General features: G+C 43.2%; 1 protein-coding gene across 1 annotated transcript in view; it reads left to right on the top strand.

Annotated features, from left to right (window-relative positions):
* LOC147659516 (transmembrane protease serine 9-like) overlaps positions 1-19,238 on the top strand; it is a 680,763-nt gene that overhangs the window by 487,477 nt on the left and 174,048 nt on the right. The window contains exon 9 of the mRNA XM_086951678.1: positions 2,952-3,114. Within this exon, the coding sequence (XP_086807804.1) occupies positions 2,952-3,114 (163 nt within the window). The remainder of the gene's footprint in view (positions 1-2,951; positions 3,115-19,238) is intronic.

Raw genomic sequence — 19,238 nt, forward strand, 5'->3', positions numbered from 1 at the left:
TGTGTAAGTTTCCTTAGAAGTAAGGTGGTAGTGTGTGTATAAATGTATATGCAAATAAATGGATGTTCAATAGTTTATGTGCATGTGTGAGTATGTGTGTGAGTAACTTTTGGATGACTGCTGATGTGTAACAGGATGTATAGGTGTATCACTACATATGATGAGTGAGTATATATATGAGTGACTATATAGAACTGTTGGTGAATGAGTGGATGAGTATATAGATGGTGGAATTACTGAATTGGTTGTTGTTACTGGTTTGGGTATCTCCATTTTTTTGAAAATGTTTGTTTCTATTTTTGAATATTTGTTTCAAGCGTTACATTACACTGAAATTAGGTCTGTCACTCTGTCACAAGGATGGTGTCATCAGTGATGTCATGAGTGATGTCACTGACCATGTCATGAGTGATGTAATATGTGACGTCATCAGCAGTGCATTGCAGGCGCGCAAGTTATAGTGAGTCCAACTAACTATAACGTGGGAATTTCAATGGTTTTATGTCAGTAAAATTTCCAGCTAACTATAACTGGTTTTGTCAGTGAATTTAATAGGTTTTTTAAATGCTAATTCCTAACTATAACTGGTGTGAAACCTATGGTTTTTTCAGTGAATTTCAAAGGTTTTTTAAATGCTAATTCCTAACTATAACTGGTGTGAAACCTTTGGTTTTTTCAGTGAATATATATATATATATATATATACTTTATACTTTATCCCTACAGTAGCAGAGAGTAGTATAAATAAACGGCTGGCTCTGTCAGAGATTTCTGTTTACGAAGGATACAGTCAACAGACTACTAACTCCTACTGTTTAAATAAAATAGAAACAGTAGTCTGCCTACTATGTTGATGTTCTATAGAATGTGCATCCCCAAACAGCAAAAAAATATAACGTATGTCGTTTTCTTAGAAAATCCGTACTGCCCAAGGCCGCATGACTGAGGACTATAAAGAAAACTCCTTAAATGCAGAGGGCGTGTTCCCTATCCATACAACTAGTAGTTAAACTATTTTTTTAAAGCTGTACCGCCCTGCAGTAGCATGCCATCCAGCAGAGTCTTGAAAATAGCAATTTAAGATCTAGCCATAAATATTCATTGGCTACCCGCCCTTCCAATCCTCAGAAAAAAACAAAAATATTGGCACGGGAGACTTTGAGGCATTTTCCCTGGCCTAGCACGGTTGCTCTGACCTGTAGCATTTAACAATGCACTACTTTCAACACTATACAGGACCCATGTTATCATGTTATCTAACATTCCCCCTTGAGGAACATGATTGTAGGTTCTTATCTACAGGCATTTCTGGAGGAATCTTGTATGGCACTGGCACTCAGTACTTGCTGACAAATGTTTTATTCAATATTCTTTTATACTCATAAAAAGCATATCAATGTTCTAAATCTTAAAAGTATAACGATTGTTCAGCACTGTCTCATTTACAGAAAATGTAATACTGTAAAATCAAACACCTTAACGATTAATATTAAGAAACATTTCTAAAAAATAAATATAGAATAAAATATCAAAGAAGAAATTAAAACAAGAGCACAAACAAAATAGTAAGAGACCTAGGAGAAAATAAGAAACAATAGAACAAAAGAAAACAATGCCAGAGATAAAATAAAGTATATGGAAAAAGCAACTGAGTTAGTTTAGAAAATGTTAAAAAATAAAGTGAAAAGAAACAAAAAAAGTAAAAGGAATAGAAAGAAATATAAAGAAAAAAGAAAAATGAAACTTAAAAAGGAGAAAAAAGTGTAAAGATAAAAGTGACCAGTAGACAATAGAAACACAGAAGGTGAAGAAGCAAATGAGGAATGAAAGGAAGAATGCAAAGCACAAAAGAAAGATAAATGGCATTAAAGTAGAACAGTAGAAGGATGTGTTTATCCAGCAATGCAGGACAACAAATAAGCTTCAGCTAAAGTGACACCGCTGAGATATAAAAGCAGTTCATTTATTTGGTTTGTATCTTCTACCTTTTAGTCCTCCTGGACTGGTACAACCAAAGTACCCCCTTGCCCCAATCAGGGTCACAGATGAACTCCCACTGTGACACAACAGAACAAGGAATAATTTGTGACAGATGGATATGGGGCAGGCCCGTTACAGATACTAAGGATTTCTAAACCTTAGAGTTGTTATTTGATCAAAGAAACTGTTCCTTTTCCATTACTTTCGCAGACCTTCTAGGTCCTTTTCACACAAGCACTTACTCATCACTTCTTTTGCACGCCACTTGGCAGTAACCCCCTCATTACATATATAATTGTGTACATAAATCAATGATAATATTTGCTGAAATAAAACTGTTTGATCAGTTCAAATCATATCTGTGGTCACTGTGGTTCAATTATCTACGAATACATTGGGCTGTTGTTTTCCTCTTTTTCTGTTTTTTGTTTTCCATTGCAGGATTTAATCATACGAGGAGTAGTATTTATGTAATTAATTAAAATACCTAATATTTAGAATCAATATCTAGGACCATTGCTGTCTGTACCAATTGATACCCAGGTCCTTTGACTTTTTCTGGGTCATCACATTTATATTAATGGTACAACCAAAGTGGCATATACCCACGTTAATATGCACCTTTCAAATTAACAGCGTCTTCAGAGTCAAAGAGAAACTGATCAAACAACTTTTGGTAATTCTGCATGTGAAGGAAAACACTGACGTAATTAAATATGGCATGTTATCTACTTCTTCAGTATGGTATCCGAATATCTTCTGACATAAGTTTGCTGTTCTAAATCTTGTTTAAGTATATATAGCCCCATTGACGTTAATAATAGAAAATCTAACCAAATGGGACAATCATTTTTTTAATTGCATTTAGGACACGATGTTTATGTCAGAGAATGTTTCTATGGAAGATATTCTGAGATACCACCCAACCTTACTGCTAGTTTCTAACTCATCCCTTCTCTCTTTGTCTGCAGTTTGTGGGAGACCCACAGCCATTAGCCGCATCGCCGGGGGACAGGCGGCCCAGGAGGGTGAATGGCCATGGCAAGTCAGCATCCAGGCAAACGGCAGTCACATATGTGGAGGGACACTGATCAGTGATCTATGGGTGTTGTCTGCTGCAAGCTGTGTCCAATAGTAAGTCAGTCACTTGTTCACCTCCTGACATGTATTTTGACATTCTCTACAAAGAGACCTATGTAGAGATTAATGACCCTGACACTTAGAGCTGAGGAGCCTGAACCTCTGGGGACTGCAAGCTTCATGTAGGGACCAGGCATCACCTGGTGAAAGGTTGAGAGTGTTCCTCATTATGCCTAGATATTGCTCAGTTAATGTAGGAACTTATGTTCCTGATATGCAATGCCCAATGCTTGAACACATGGAGCTCTCTAGTGTATACAGACATCACAGGGTTGGTTTTGCAGTGTTCCTCAGGAGACCCAGAAATTGCTGTTGAATAAAAGTTAATAATTATTTATACATACCTCCGGCACTTTATGCTTATCAATGAAATAACACATTTTAGGGTGTAGGAGGAGGAGTTCCAAACCTGAGAGATCATTCTGGGAAAGGTACTTAATTTACAGTAGTTTGAATAAAAATATATGCATATTCCTGAGAACTTTTCTGAGCTTTCGCAGTATTCAGAACCATTCCACAAGTTTCCACATATTAGTAAGTACTAGCGATGCAATATAAATTTAACAATATAGATGTTTCCACACTTCCTAGTATCCACAGCCAACCATACAAAGTAGCAACATGTTGCTTAACCGAAGACCCAGGGTAATGAAAATGGGGTAAGAGAGAAAAAAATGACATTGAACATCGCTACTCTGACTTGACACTCTGCTGGGCACTAATGTCTATGGATCATAGTGTAAATCTACAGACAACATGAATATCTTTAGTTCCTGATCACTATACTTACTACAGATATAATATACCTTCAGAAGATCTTTATGTCTGAGAGTCACAGGGTTTGAGTGGAATGTTGATATTCCTGAAACTGAAACACGCATATTTATGTACATAAATATGTGTTTCAGTTTCAGGAATATCAACATTGTCAAAGAGGACTGGTCCGTGCAAAAAAGTCACACAGAATAAATGCTCAAGCAAAAAATGTTTTATGAGAGACATTTTCAAATTGAATCGCTCCTGTTGCTGTGTGTCCCGTAAATTTTGAATGCGAGATACTCCCTCACATTCAATATTCACTTCAGAATAACCCGAATATATTTGTGCTTAATTTACACATACTTTTGAGTAGTATTCCTGACATTTCACATAATTTCAGGAAACAAATGATGTGGTTTTGCACACCACTGCTAAAGTAGTGTTGACTTCACTGATATCGATGTAATTATTCTCCTATAAACATTCTTAGGACATATTGAGTCATGGGTGATGCAGTGACATCCTTGTCTGTACAGGGTGGTTCATTAAGTGGGCTGTCACCAAAATCACCAGTCTTCAAACAGTAGACCATAATTCATTGTTACTAGCAAGAAACATCTGCTTTTCTTGGTAATATGCTTCGATTTTTTACAAGCATTTCTCTCACAAATAGGAATTGCTAGCTCAGGGGAGAAAGCCCTTACCTGAAAATGATCGTAGCTCTTTATTGGAACGTGAACTTGCATTCACATTTCCTGTTAACAATGGTTCAAAGATGGAAAAAGTAATGGCCAATCAAGGGTGAAAATGGTTTCCAACATATGCCCTCTGATATATTACATTTACTCCTTAGATTTGCAGGCTTCTATATTTTTTATAATTCATTTTATTGTTTTTTTTGTACAGTTGCAGCAAATAACAAAAACAAACAGATACAGGGCCAGCCACCACGAACACAGTGCAGCATTCCTTATAAAAGCAATCAGTGCTAAATAAATATCAGGAAACAAATAGAATTTCCAGGTTCAATCCATATTATTCTCACCATTTATCCCGAATGCTGGTGTGTTTTCGTGGACAGTCCCTCACCATGTGTACAGGTGCTTTTTTTTTTAACGCACCAGTCCACCCCCTTGCACCACATGGTCAGAGTAGGTCGATGTCTGTGGTTCTATGATTGGTCTATATCCCTTTTTCACACCAAGGTGGCCATGCCCACCATCTTTTTGTTTTGTCCCTTCTGGTGTTGCTCAGATCATCCAGGATTCCCAGTAAAGCACTCTTCAATGTTAGAATGATTTGATATTCTAATACTTGGGATAAAGTATCATCAACCCTGCCCCAATAGTGAGCAATCAGGGGACAAAGCCAAGTCATATGATAGAAATCTGCATCGGTTTAGTGGCAGCATGATCAGGCAGACAGGTAAATAACGTTTACCTCAAAACTTTTTCCCCGCAGGGATTCACAACGCGTTTGTTACAACGACCGCGTTGTGAATCCGCATACTATTACTCCGCAAGTCAAAACAACGACTTGTGGAGGGGGTGTTGGTGTTGGTTTTAAAATCCAACACCTTCCCTAGTATCCGCACAGACTGGAGTCGGAATTGTAAATTATACTATTCCAACATCCAGTGCCCCCCCTTCGCAAGGCGTTGTTCCGACTTGAGAGTAATGGTGTGTGGAAACACAACGCGGTTGTTGTAACAACCGCGTTGTGATTCCCTGCGGGGAAAAAAGCTTCGGAATTTCAACAAATATTCGGCCGACAGTGGTGACTGCTATTTAATGGCAGTAGGGGGCAGGTTGCGGGAGGGTGGAGGGAATGCAAAAAGATTATACACTTACCTGTTTGCCGCTGCCACCTCTCAGTCCTCTTCGTCCGCTTCCAGGACTTCAGGGCAGGAAGCAAGAACAGGAAGCACCCAAGCTTCCAGGCTCCCCTTAGCCAATAACAACATGCAAGCAGTGTTGTGATTGATCTGAGCACCGTGGTTCAGCGCTCAGATGGGGACAGGAAGTCTGGGCATGTTCTCCATGAGGCTGTAATGCAGCCTGTGTGGAGAACATGTGAAGTGCACATGACGGTTTGGCCGGCCCGAGACGGACGACCAAACCTTCATGTGCACTGAAGAGAGTGCAAACCACTCTTCCTCAAATTCCACTGTTAGAGCTCTGCCCAGCTGAGAAATAATGGAAAAATAAAATGATAATAATGAGATATTATCAATTTATTTTTTCCTTTTTGACCTGCTCAGTGGGGCGATACTCCTGGAGGCAGAGGTCGACATCTGACCGGCGAGCCATAGGTGTTGAGGTGTACGATATGCTGTGTGAAGGTAGTAAAATTGGATCATCCTGAAGGGAGAGGAGATCACAAATTTGTGGGAGTGTCCTGAAGTCCTCACACCAGTCAAAGTCTTGGTGTCCATGGGGCCTAGGGGTTCATAGTGTTGAGTACTAAGGTTTGGTATATTTGGGAAACCACTTACCGTCCAAGAGTCTCCATGAGGAGTTTGGCCTCTAGGGAACTGTACTTGGGTAAGTCCACCAACTCTGTTTCATATTCTGTTAGCATGTGTCAGAGCTGAAGTTAATTATAAAATTGGGTTTTAAAGAGTTGGAACTGTGTCTGTAATTCCTGTAAAGATTTACACCACATCTTCCACATATATCTCCAAAAGTGGACATCCCGATTCTGTTGCATTTGGCAAACCCCTCCACCTGTGCGGTATGGCTGAGGAGGCTTCCATGCCATAGGTGAGTTTAGAAGATGAGTCTTATCTAATCCCAGTATAGAGAGATCTAAGCGGTATGCTGGATCGTTCCAGCCTCTGCTCAACCAGTCATTATTCACTAGGAGGTGGGAAGCTTGGTAATACAGTCATATGTCGATAGTCTGCCTTTAGCCATTGACATGCTGTGGGGGGTTTAAACCCTGCCCCTAATATACCTCCATTGTACAGAGAGTTTCATTTTTGATTTGTGTTTTTGGATCATTAGAGAAGTAATCTAGTTTGGATAGACTTTTTTGATATAGGCCGAATTTTTATGGATGGCAATTTTAAAAATGACAAATGTGTTGCAGTGATGATTTTGGGGGTCAAGTAGTCATCGAGACAGAAAATAACTCCTCAGAGCAACCCTTCCCCCATTTTCCAAAATGGCACTTATAATAGAGGAAGGAGAGACATATAACAATGAAACAAATAATAATGTTTTTTAATCCTTTAATGTATACAGCAAACACTGTTTATGATCTGAATATGAAAAATAAATAATGTTTATCACTCCTGTTTTGGACACATTTTCATAGTGCACCTAATTTTCTTGTATCAGCAATTGCTCGTGGTACATTTGCAGAATGTTGAACATTTGAGAAGAGCATATTGACAGGGACATCTTTTTGTAGCACAGGTTATACAAGTACATGTACGTGTAAGGTCTGTGGGTAGAGGCTTTAGAAAATTTGTTGGACCCCATCAATATGAATGAATGAATATGCATTTCTATTGCGCATGGCTACCCTAGAGCATCCCAGAACATTTAGGACAGGAGAACATACCACTACTCAAGGAAAGAGAAAGGTCTTCAGCAATTTCCTGAAAAGGAGATGGTTAGGTTCCAGGCGGATGGGATTGGGGAGCTGATTCCATTAGTTTGCAGCATGAAAGGCGAAACGTCAGCCACCCGTGCGTGCCCGACGAATCCTGGGAACCGTCAAAAGATTTTGTTATTAAATCTAAGTGTCCTAGGAGCCTGATAGGGTTGCAGCATAGTTATGATCACCGGGGGGCCATTACCAGTGATCGACTTATGCACAGTACACATGTGCTTAAACCAAATTCTTTGTTGCACTGGAAGCCAGTGTAGCTGACAAAGGGCAGACCTAGCAGAGGCCCGCCTCTGGACATTCATCAGAAGTAGGGCAGCACAATTCTGGACCACTTGTAAAACATTGATAGTCCCCTGAGGAGCACCCAAGTAGACCGCATTGGCGTAATCAAGCCTTGACAGAATGAGGGCCTGCCAATTCACACAGATCTTTCTCTACATATGGATGAGCTAAAACATTTACACATCTTCTGTCCAAGTAGAAAGCTCTATTAATGTATACACGCACAGATTATGACGTCGCTGGAATGTCACTTATGGGAGTGATCTCTTGAACTCAGGGGCAGCTGGTGACATTTGAAAGTGGTGGGGCCTAAAATGTGCGATAGAGTGCTCAGCGACGAGCGAGCGTAGCGATGGAGCCCAAAAGGTCTCAGTGTTTTATATTTCTTGTAATTATACATGTTTCTCAAGCTAGGCGCTGCTGGCACACACCTCAAAGATGCATTGCAGCAGCTTGTACGCTTCTCTGATGTGCGTGCGTGCCAGCAGGGCCTAGATTGAAGCAACACTTCTGTCTGTACCAGGTCCAGGACTGGTCTGCACTCTGCTGCTGCACACTAGTTTTTGAAAGGCAAAGGCTGCAGGTACTGGGCATGGGGAAATTACGTGATTTGCCCAGATCACAGGATGTTGAACTGACGGTGCCAAGACTCAAACCTAGTTCCCCTCAGGTGAATCAGGTTTGAGTCTTGGCCTCATCGGCTAAACAAAATACCCGTCCGTCCCCCTCCAAAGTCGGGAGCTCTGCTGGACAAGGAGACGGTATGCAGCCAGCATACTCTGTTACCGGGATGCTGGTTCGTCACTCACAGGTTGGTTCATGATTTTCACTATCACTATTAGTGACTGTGATAGTGAAAATAACCACGAACTGTGAGTGAGTGACTGTTAGAAATGGGGGTATCTAGTTGGCAGAGGTGGGTACCTTTGTCCAAATAGGGACTCGGGCTTCTAGTGAGGGTGAGGGGGATACATTCTTTAGATAACCCCTGCTCACCCCCTTGGTAGCTTGGCAAGAGCAGTCAGGCTTATCCCAGAGGCAATGTGTAAAGCGTTTGCGCAACACACACACAGCAGCAAAACACTAGCCACCCTACAAAAGAAACTCCGCCCAAGGTTATATCAAAAATAGCCTTTGTATTATCCAAACACATTAGAATCATAATCACGCATATACACTATGCCAACTGGCACTAGCTAATATTTACAGGGGATTATATGCAGGGCCAGGTCAATCGGGCCACAGTCAGAAGCATCAGAATGCAGGTAGTAAACATAAAACACAACCAATAACTACTGGTACAATAATGTCCTCAGCATTATCACATTAGGCATGAAACACATTAGGCCGAAACCTCATTAGCATGGAAACATTACCCAATAAGCCTTACGAGCATAAACACATTATGCACACATTTAGCAGTGCACAACAGTAACACTAATTAGGTGCATACATCACCTAAGGGCCTTGCTCCCTGTCAGTACATAGATAGCCCAAATGACCCACGGCCAACTGGCCTTTTTTCACTGGGGCTCAAATTCCCTCTGTCTAGAAAGTCAGTGCATAAGCTGTGGGCCTTCCACTGGCCCCTTGGCTGTCCATGAAGCAGAAACCACCCTGCGCAATGCGCTGAGTGCAATTCACCCCCTCCTCATGAGGAAAACAAAAAATTCCCACAGGTTGCCGCTTCCCTCTCTCCTGTACGACAGCTGTGGAAGATCAACAAGCCTTGGCACAAACAGTGCCTTAGAGAGCGGGCTCTTCCTGGTGCCCTTTACCCGGCATACAATTGGCCCCAATGCTGCAGCATCACAAGGCCCACTCACCAGGGCAGGCTGGTGCATGCTCCAGGCACCAACAATGTGCCTCTGGACTTCCACCTTGTGCCTGTGATCGGCACCACCAACAACACCCGCAGATGCTGACTGTGCCACTCCAGGGCACAGCAATGCTTAAATGTAGCCCCACTCACCGTGACTCAGTCGGGGACTCCACTCCTCTTCCTGTTTCTCTGTTGAGCCTGCAAGGCTTTAAGGAATGAAGAAGAGTTCTCCCAGTTAGTTTAAGGTCCAGAGGGGGGAGACAAAAGTGAACTAGGCATAAAGGGTACCTCTTAAAGGACCTATATTACTTTTACCAAAGGAATATATCCAAAAAACATTTACATGTGAAGGATGCTAAAGATAGAAACCAAGACATATAGATATTACTTAAAACATATTTTTATTTATCTTTTTTTTGGGTTTTGATTTAAGCTATTACTTTATAGAGATTTATGCATCAGTACATTTTATTTTGTCACATAACATCACTGACAAAAATTTGTAAACATTCTTTATACATTTTAAGGATTTCAAACAGTGCAATTGAGTAAAGTGCAATTAGGAAAATGTGGTGCCCCTAACAATACAGTATCTTACTAACATGCATACACTCTCACATACCAGTCATACCTCTACATTCATTTAAAAATACATAACAACATATGAACAGAACTAAACAAAATAAGACAGTAACCCGAAGGTACAGTTGGTGGTTCACTGTTGGAACATAGATTTGAGAATTCCACCAATTAATCATTGATCTGTGTGTTGTTGACTAATCTTTAAATGATTGTCCAGGTTTTATTTGGATGTACGGCCTTCGTACGTTTCGGTGATAGTGTGTTATTCCTCAGGGCCAGGAAAATTAAACAAGAAAAAGCGAACATATATACTCAATCAATATATAAAGGTTAAAAAAACACTTTTGTCTATTTTTATTTTTAGTCACATATGTACAGGAGACATGTACATATACAGAGGCGGAGGTTCTATTACCCTCTTACTTCTACAGGTAGAATAATGTCTGCATTGCAGAGTAGGTCGATATTATAGAAAGATCCAGGAGTTGGTTGTGGGTAAAGGAACTCCGTATATTTGTGGATGGGACGATGTGCTTTTCAGATTTCAACGTTGAGCGGACACGCCTGGGACCCACTGCTGCAGTGACTGTCTAAACACCAAAGGTGAAGAGGCCATTCTTCTTTATCAAATTCTGGCATCTGAATGTATAAAGCCAAATGTCCAGAACCACATGATGAAACAATACTTCTAAAAAAGCACATCGTCCCATCCACAAATATACGGAGTTCCTTTACCCACAACCAACTCCTGAATATTTCTATAATATCGACCTACTCTGCAATGCAGACATTATTCTACCTGTAGCAGTAAGAGGGTAATAGAACCTCCGCCTCTGTATATGTACATGTCTCCTGTACTTATGTGACTAAAAATAAAAATAGAAAAAAGAAAAAATCGCACTGCCTCTGTGTTTTTTTAACCTTTATATTTTGATTGAGTATATATGTTAGCTTTTTCTTGTTTAATTTTCCTGGCCCTGAGGAAGGTGATCCAATAACACACTATCACCGAAACGGACGTAGGCCGTACATCCAAATAAGACCTCGACAATGAATCAAAGATTGGTCAACAACACACGGATCAATGATTAATTGGTGGAATTCTCAAATCTATGTTCCAACAGTGAACCACCAACTGTACCTTCGGGTTACTGTCTTATTTTGTTTAGTTCTGTTCATATGTTGTTATGTATTTTTAAATGAATGTAGAGGTATGACTGGTATGTGAGAGTGCATGCATGTTAGTAAGATACTGTATTGTTAGGGGCACCACATTTTCCTAATTGCACTTTACTCAATTGCACTGTTTGAAATCCTTAAAATGTATAAAGAATGTTTATGAATTTTTGTCAGTGATGTTATGTGACAAAATAAAATGTACAGATGCATAAATCTCTATAAAGTAATAGCTTAAATCAAAACCCCCCCAAAAAAATATATATATATGTTTTAAGGAATATCTATATGTCTTGGTTTCTGTCTTTAGCATCCTTCACATGTAAATGTTTTTTGGATATATTCCTTTGGTAAAAGTAATATAGGTCCTTTAAGAGGTACCCTTTATGCTGAGCCTGCAAGGTTTGTCGCCATCTGGTCCACCGCCGGGCCCTCCTCTGCACAACGGGAGCCCCGCCTTCCTAACTGATTTCTTGCAAGGCTCCAGCTCTTCTGCTGGACACGCCCCACGTCTTCCACATCGCATGTGAGGTGCGGTGCTCTTGTTCTCCAGGGCAATGCAGGGTGGGCTCCCACTTTAATTACACCAAAATGAGGGTTAGACTTCCGCTAGTAAGGCATCCATGCGGGCTGGGATCCCGCTTTCAGGCACGCAAATGCAGCGGGTGGGCTCCCGCTTAGAATACAAACGCGGGTGGGCTCCTGCTCTCCATTAAGCATAAATGCCGGGTGGGCACCCGCTCCCACTGGCAGGCAGAGCAGGGGGATCCTTCTTCACCTAGCCATAAAAAATATAGTGCTCACGTCTCACTCGGGCTCCAGAGTTTTATGGAAGCACAGCTGGGCCCAGGCAGGCCAGCACAGGGCCCTCCAGGCGAGAGGCTGTCCCTCATGGTGGATCCTTCTGAGGCCCAGCAGTTTCAGCACCAGGCAGCACAAGAACAGCACACCATCTCATGGGGTAACAGCCCCAATATTTATATCACATTTCTTTTGTCTGCCCTGGCACAGGGCTTGGGGGAACCAGTTCTAACTGGTTCTGGGGGAGTGTGGAGCACTTTGTTTACAGGGCTCCTCTCCACTTTGTCATGTTGGGGCTCTGTCATCAGGCATCCCACAGGAGGGCGGAGCCAGCTGTCAAATAGGCAGGCACAGACCTATTCAGGGTCAGGGGACTACTCCTCCCACTACTCCAAATGCAGATGCCCTATTCAGCCTAGCGCTGACTCACCCACTTCACACTTCACCAGCACCTGCCACTCCAAAACCAGACATGCAATACACACCAGGCAGGCAGACACATAGCACACAGAAATGCCAACTTCTAAAAGTGGCATTTCTAAAATAGTTCTAATAAATCTGTGCACACCATTGCACATTATTTATGTTTCCTATTCCAGCCATACCAAACTTGACCATGCTGCTCCTCTCATATCAGGAATTGCCACTGAAACACTTATCAGGGAATCCCCAATGCATTCCTATGGGAGGGCAGCCCCACAGCAGTGAGAAACCAAAATGGCTGTTTGGCACTGCCAGAACATGTCACACACTTAAGGTGCATGTACTACCTTTCACCTACAACGCAAGCTGCCCATAGAAATATCTAGAGCCTACCTTAGCGGTGACTGACATGTAGTGCAAGGGGAGTCACAGACATGGCACACACTTTAGGTGCCACGCCACATGGGCAGTAACACTGTGCGCACAGGCCCTGCAATGGCAGAGGCCTGGAATAGGTTTGCAAGGCTACTTTGGTGGGTGTGCAATCAGCGCGGCAAGCCCACCAGTAGCATTTAATTTACCAGCCCCGGGTATATGAGATACCACTTTACAAGGGACTGACAGGTAAATTAAATATGCCAAACAGGTGTAGATCAATCTTTCCATATTTACCACAGAGAGCACACACATTTTACACTGGACTGCAGTGCTAAAGTGCTCAGAGTTCTAAAACCACCAACACCATGTCAGAATAAAGGCCAGGAAGAAGGCAAAAAGATTGGGGTTGACCCTGTAAAAAAGGCCAAGTCCAACAGTGACCGATCAAACTGTGAGATTCAAAGCAGGTCTAGGGACGGTCAGTGACCGTGCTGGACCCTAAATCTGATTTGAATCTCACAGCAGTCTGTCTGTCTGTATCACTTGTAGGATGGGGGGACACACACACACTACCTTACCTCACAGTAATCTGGATTCTGTCTTCCGTCAGCCTCAGCAGATTCCAGCAGGCAGGCTATCCAACGATGGGAAGACTGAATAAATGATGGACCCTACCTGAGATAAGCACCTGACTACTCTACCCCCATGAGCTATCCTTGCCCTTAAGTTTAATTGAAGGGGTTGTGTGCACACTGAATGGCACCCATCAACACCGTGCCTATTCCCTAGGGAATTACAATGCAAAACAAACAACAGCAAAGGTGCACCACAAAAAATGAATCAGTTGGTATAAACGATATTAAAGTAACCATCAGAAGAAAATTCCTCAGAGATATTTAGAGTTCTTCTTTCAATCTTTATTTTTCAATCAGTATAAAAGCACAAACAGCCGACGCGTTTCGTCCCAACATGGGACTTCTTCAGGGCTTATGAATTGGTTGGACGTCGCATGTGGGAGTAAACTTGTGAAGCAGCGTGGTCCTGGGGTAACCTTCCAGGCTTGTGTGATCCTGTTCTCTATTATATTGCTCCGAGGCTGAGTATTTAATTAGGTTTCTAGGCTGAGTCTGAGAAAGAACTGGTTTGGGACTGGGGGTCCTATTCGTCCATTGGGAGAGGGAGTGGGCACTGTGTCCCAGTAGGCCGTTCTTAATATATCGGCCGGCACCCATCCACAGCCCTCGACCCGGAAGAACACCCGTGGCGACGTCGTGGCTATCCAACGATGACGACTTCGAGTCCGGCCAACATTGGCAACTTAATTTAAGTTGCACGAGGGGCCAGAGAATGTCAAGGCACTCTCCCCTCGACTCTCTCTCTCCCCACTCCCGTCACATGTGTGTGTAATGGTGTCCACCACGAAGAGGGGAGAGGCAGAGATGAGAGAGAGGCTGAGCTGTGGCAGACCAATCACTGCGCTGCTTTACAATTAAGCAGTGCCGTGATTGGTGAATTATGCTCCCCAAGCTTGCCCTGTCTCAGGCTCTGTGTTCTCTCCCTAGAGATGCTAAAGCGCACAACTCACCGCTCATTAGGAGACTGAGGGAATGCAGCTTCAATCCCCCGGCTCCATAATTATACAGGCAGCGCTGCTGAGGATTGCGCAAGTTGGGATGGCCAGGGAAAGGCCCCTGGCCTAGCCAAAATGTGCATTAAGCAGTTGTACTGACTGTAACTGCTGTGTTCATAACCCCACCCCACCCCCTAAGCCTGCCTGGTGGTGGTGTTCATGTGATGTCCGCCCGCAGCTGAGACAGCTCACTGCTGAGGGCTGTGATTAACACTGTAGACTGACAGCAAATAGGATTCCTATCATTTAAAGCTGCCACCCTGGGGCAACAAAATCAGGGAGGCGACGTCCCAAAGTGCTCGCATGAAGGAGCCGCCCTTGCTTGAACTCCTTGTACTGAAGTTCATCAAATGTGTGACAGTCAGAACTCATTTTCAACACACGCACAAGGTATTTTTCTACATCTTTAAAGTTACATTCTTCTTCCATCTCAGCACATCCTTTTAGAAACTTCACAGGTTCAGTAGTTAAAGCTCCAAGCTTTGTCCCAATGTTGCTCATAGTGTCATCCCCCGTAAGAACATGTGCCATGATAAGATCACTGGGCATTATCTGGGTCAGGTTTCTCATATCAAATATGAAGAGGTATAAAGTGTGTTTTCTCACCTGTCCATAACGTATCCATAATTCTGACAGTCCTTGACTTAAGATGATTGCAACAACTCTAAGTAGCACAATAATAACATCTGTGTCATTTGAAGTACAATGACTCAATTAGGACTATTTCGAACTGCCCACTCACATGTGGCACAACACAAAGATCAGCTTCCTTCAATTTGCTGTTAAGTTCTTGAACAATATGGCCCATACCTTTTGAACATATCTGTGCAGGCACCAAGGTTTCATTGAAAATCATTCCACTTGCACTAATTGGAAATTCAGTGTTCACTGAAGCATCAGCAATGTTTTGGTGAGTTAACATCTCCAAGTTCATCTTGTTCGATGTTGATGACCAGAATTTATCAAGCTGCACAGGTATAGGTGTCAAATTTTGATGCAGGCAAGGTCAATTGTTCCACCTGTAGACATCCATCTGATTCTCTCAATTTTGTGGCAGATAATTCAAGATAACTCTCAAAGTCAATGTGCAGTTCTTGCAGTGTGCACACTGACTTTGATATCAGTAGAACTGTCTGAATGACCTCTCCAAAGTTATTGCATGGATGAAATCTTGACCATTCGCAATTGTGATATATAGTCCACAACAACAACAGTATTCAATGAGGACACCTTTTTCAAATTGAAATTCTCAGATGAAAGGTTTTTTTCTAGCTCTTGTACAAGTCTGTGATTCACTGGTTTGGTTGCAGCATCTCCAGCAAATAATGTGTTTGTTTGAAGAAGATCATGTGACAGAATGTCTTTGATAAATTCACCCCTCTGTTTGGCTACATCCACCTCTCTATGTGATTGTAAAAGTTGTTTTTTTGTAACCCGTTTTGAAGTGGCTGGTTGAACGAAACTCTTACAATGGCAATTAATGCGTGGAAGTTTAGCTATAGTGATTATGTCAAACAGCTTTTTCTCTTTCAATACAAATCTCTCCTGCTTCAGTTCTGTGTATAGTTCAGTGGCGGCTGGTGACATTTGAAAGTGGTGAGCCGTAAAATTATTGGTGGAGCACACCGCGCGAGTGAGCCCGAACCACCTAAGGAAGGTTCGGGGGGATTCTCCCCCCTACAAAATGTTGGAAAATCAGTAGGCAAATGGTGGATTTTCAAGACTTTCGGAAGCCACTGTGCTTAACAGAAACAGGCCACTGCCTCCCCTCAAACTATCATCAGTTCCAAGGCCTCATGAAAAAAACATTCTAACTTGCAATAAACCACAATTAATTTTAACAATGTTGCATAAATAGGTTGGATCTGTCTACTGAGCCAGTGCCTACGTGAGATAAAGTATTTACAACAAGGGGTGGTGAGGGACAGAGTCTCTGAATTAAGCAGAAAGCTCTCACCCAGTCAAGAGATCAGGGCTAGATCCAACACCGTTTTTTAGCTCACTGCACCATCCCAGTTTCAGAACCTGGCTGTATGCAAATTAGTCTGTTCCTGTCCCAGTGCATGATGGGAACAGGGCAAACCAAACTACAAAAGCCAATTCTTACACTGGGAAGGAAACAAGCTCCCGGGGACCGGTTTCTGGCATTACAGCCGTCTTCGGCCCGGTTTGCTTGAATCCTGATGGTGCAATGAGCAAGGGTCTCACATCTGAGAATACCCTTCCACGCTTAGGGTGGACAAAAATATTTACAACAAGGGGTGGTGAGGGACAGAGTCTCTGAATTAAGCAGAAAGCTCTCACCCAGTCAAGAGATCAGGGCTAGATCCAACACCGTTTTTTAGCTCACTGCACCATCCCAGTTTCAGAACCTGGCTGTATGCAAATTAGTCTGTTCCTGTCCCAGTGCATGATGGGAACAGGGCAAACCAAACTACAAAAGCCAATTCTTACACTGGGAAGGAAACAAGCTCCCGGGGACCGGTTTCTGGCATTACAGCCGTCTTCGGCCCGGTTTGCTTGAATCCTGATGGTGCAATGAGCAAGGGTCTCACATCTGAGAATACCCTTCCACGCTTAGGGTGGACAAAAATATTTACAACAAGGGGTGGTGAGGGACAGAGTCTCTGAATTAAGCAGAAAGCTCTCACCCAGTCAAGAGATCAGGGCTAGATCCAACACCGTTTTTTAGCTCACTGCACCATCCCAGTTTCAGAACCTGGCTGTATGCAAATTAGTCTGTTCCTGTCCCAGTGCATGATGGGAACAGGGCAAACCAAACTACAAAAGCCAATTCTTACACTGGGAAGGAAACAAGCTCCCGGGGACCGGTTTCTGGCATTACAGCCGTCTTCGGCCCGGTTTGCTTGAATCCTGATGGTGCAATGAGCAAGGGTCTCACATCTGAGAATACCCTTCCACGCTTAGGGTGGACAAAAATATTTACAACAAGGGGTGGTGAGGGACAGAGTCTCTGAATTAAGCAGAAAGCTCTCACCCAGTCAAGAGATCAGGGCTAGATCCAACACCGTTTTTTAGCTCACTGCACCATCCCAGTTTCAGAACCTGGCTGTATGCAAATTAGTCTGTTCCTGTCCCAGTGCATGATGGGAACAGGGCAAACCAAACTACAAAAGCCAATTCTTACACTGGGAAGGAAACAAGCTCCCGGGGACCGGTTTCTGGCATTACAGCCGTCTTCGGCCCGGTTTGCTTGAATCCTGATGGTGCAATGAGCAAGGGTCTCACATCTGAGAATACCCTTCCACGCTTAGGGTGGACAAAAATATTTACAACAAGGGGTGGTGAGGGACAGAGTCTCTGAATTAAGCAGAAAGCTCTCACCCAGTCAAGAGATCAGGGCTAGATCCAACACCGTTTTTTAGCTCACTGCACCATCCCAGTTTCAGAACCTGGCTGTATGCAAATTAGTCTGTTCCTGTCCCAGTGCATGATGGGAACAGGGCAAACCAAACTACAAAAGCCAATTCTTACACTGGGAAGGAAACAAGCTCCCGGGGACCGGTTTCTGGCATTACAGCCGTCTTCGGCCCGGTTTGCTTGAATCCTGATGGTGCAATGAGCAAGGGTCTCACATCTGAGAATACCCTTCCACGCTTAGGGTGGACAAAAATATTTACAACAAGGGGTGGTGAGGGACAGAGTCTCTGAATTAAGCAGAAAGCTCTCACCCAGTCAAGAGATCAGGGCTAGATCCAACACCGTTTTTTAGCTCACTGCACCATCCCAGTTTCAGAACCTGGCTGTATGCAAATTAGTCTGTTCCTGTCCCAGTGCATGATGGGAACAGGGCAAACCAAACTACAAAAGCCAATTCTTACACTGGGAAGGAAACAAGCTCCCGGGGACCGGTTTCTGGCATTACAGCCGTCTTCGGCCCGGTTTGCTTGAATCCTGATGGTGCAATGAGCAAGGGTCTCACATCTGAGAATACCCTTCCACGCTTAGGGTGGACAAAAATATTTACAACAAGGGGTGGTGAGGGACAGAGTCTCTGAATTAAGCAGAAAGCTCTCACCCAGTCAAGAGATCAGGGCTAGATCCAACACCGTTTTTTAGCTCACTGCACCATCCCAGTTTCAGAACCTGGCTGTATGCAAATTAGTCTGTTCCTGTCCCAGTGCATGATGGGAACAGGGCAAACCAAACTACAAAAGCCAATTCTTACACTGGGAAGGAAACAAGCTCCCGGGGACCGGTTTCTGGCATTACAGCCGTCTTCGGCCCGGTTTGCTTGAATCCTGATGGTGCAATGAGCAAGGGTCTCACATCTGAGAATACCCTTCCACGCTTAGGGTGGACAAAAATATTTACAACAAGGGGTGGTGAGGTATACTCAGACATGAGTCCCTTTCTCACTGCTCCATCAGGATTCAAGCAAGCCGGGCCGAAGAGGCTGAAATGCCAGAAACCGGTCCCCGGTAGCTTGTCTCCTTTCTGGTAAAGAATTGGCTTGGTAGTTTAGTCTGCCCTGTTCCCATGATGCACTGGGCCAGGGACAGACTGATTTGCATATAGCCAGGTTCTGAGCTGGGATGGGGCAGTGAGATAAATAACGGTGATGGATCAAGCCCTGATCTTTGGACTGGGTAAGAGTGGTCTGCTCAATTCAGACACTCTGTTCAT

The sequence above is a fragment of the Lissotriton vulgaris genome, unplaced genomic scaffold (genome assembly GCF_964263255.1).
Source record: "Lissotriton vulgaris unplaced genomic scaffold, aLisVul1.2 SCAFFOLD_428, whole genome shotgun sequence".
NCBI lineage: Eukaryota > Metazoa > Chordata > Amphibia > Caudata > Salamandridae > Lissotriton > Lissotriton vulgaris.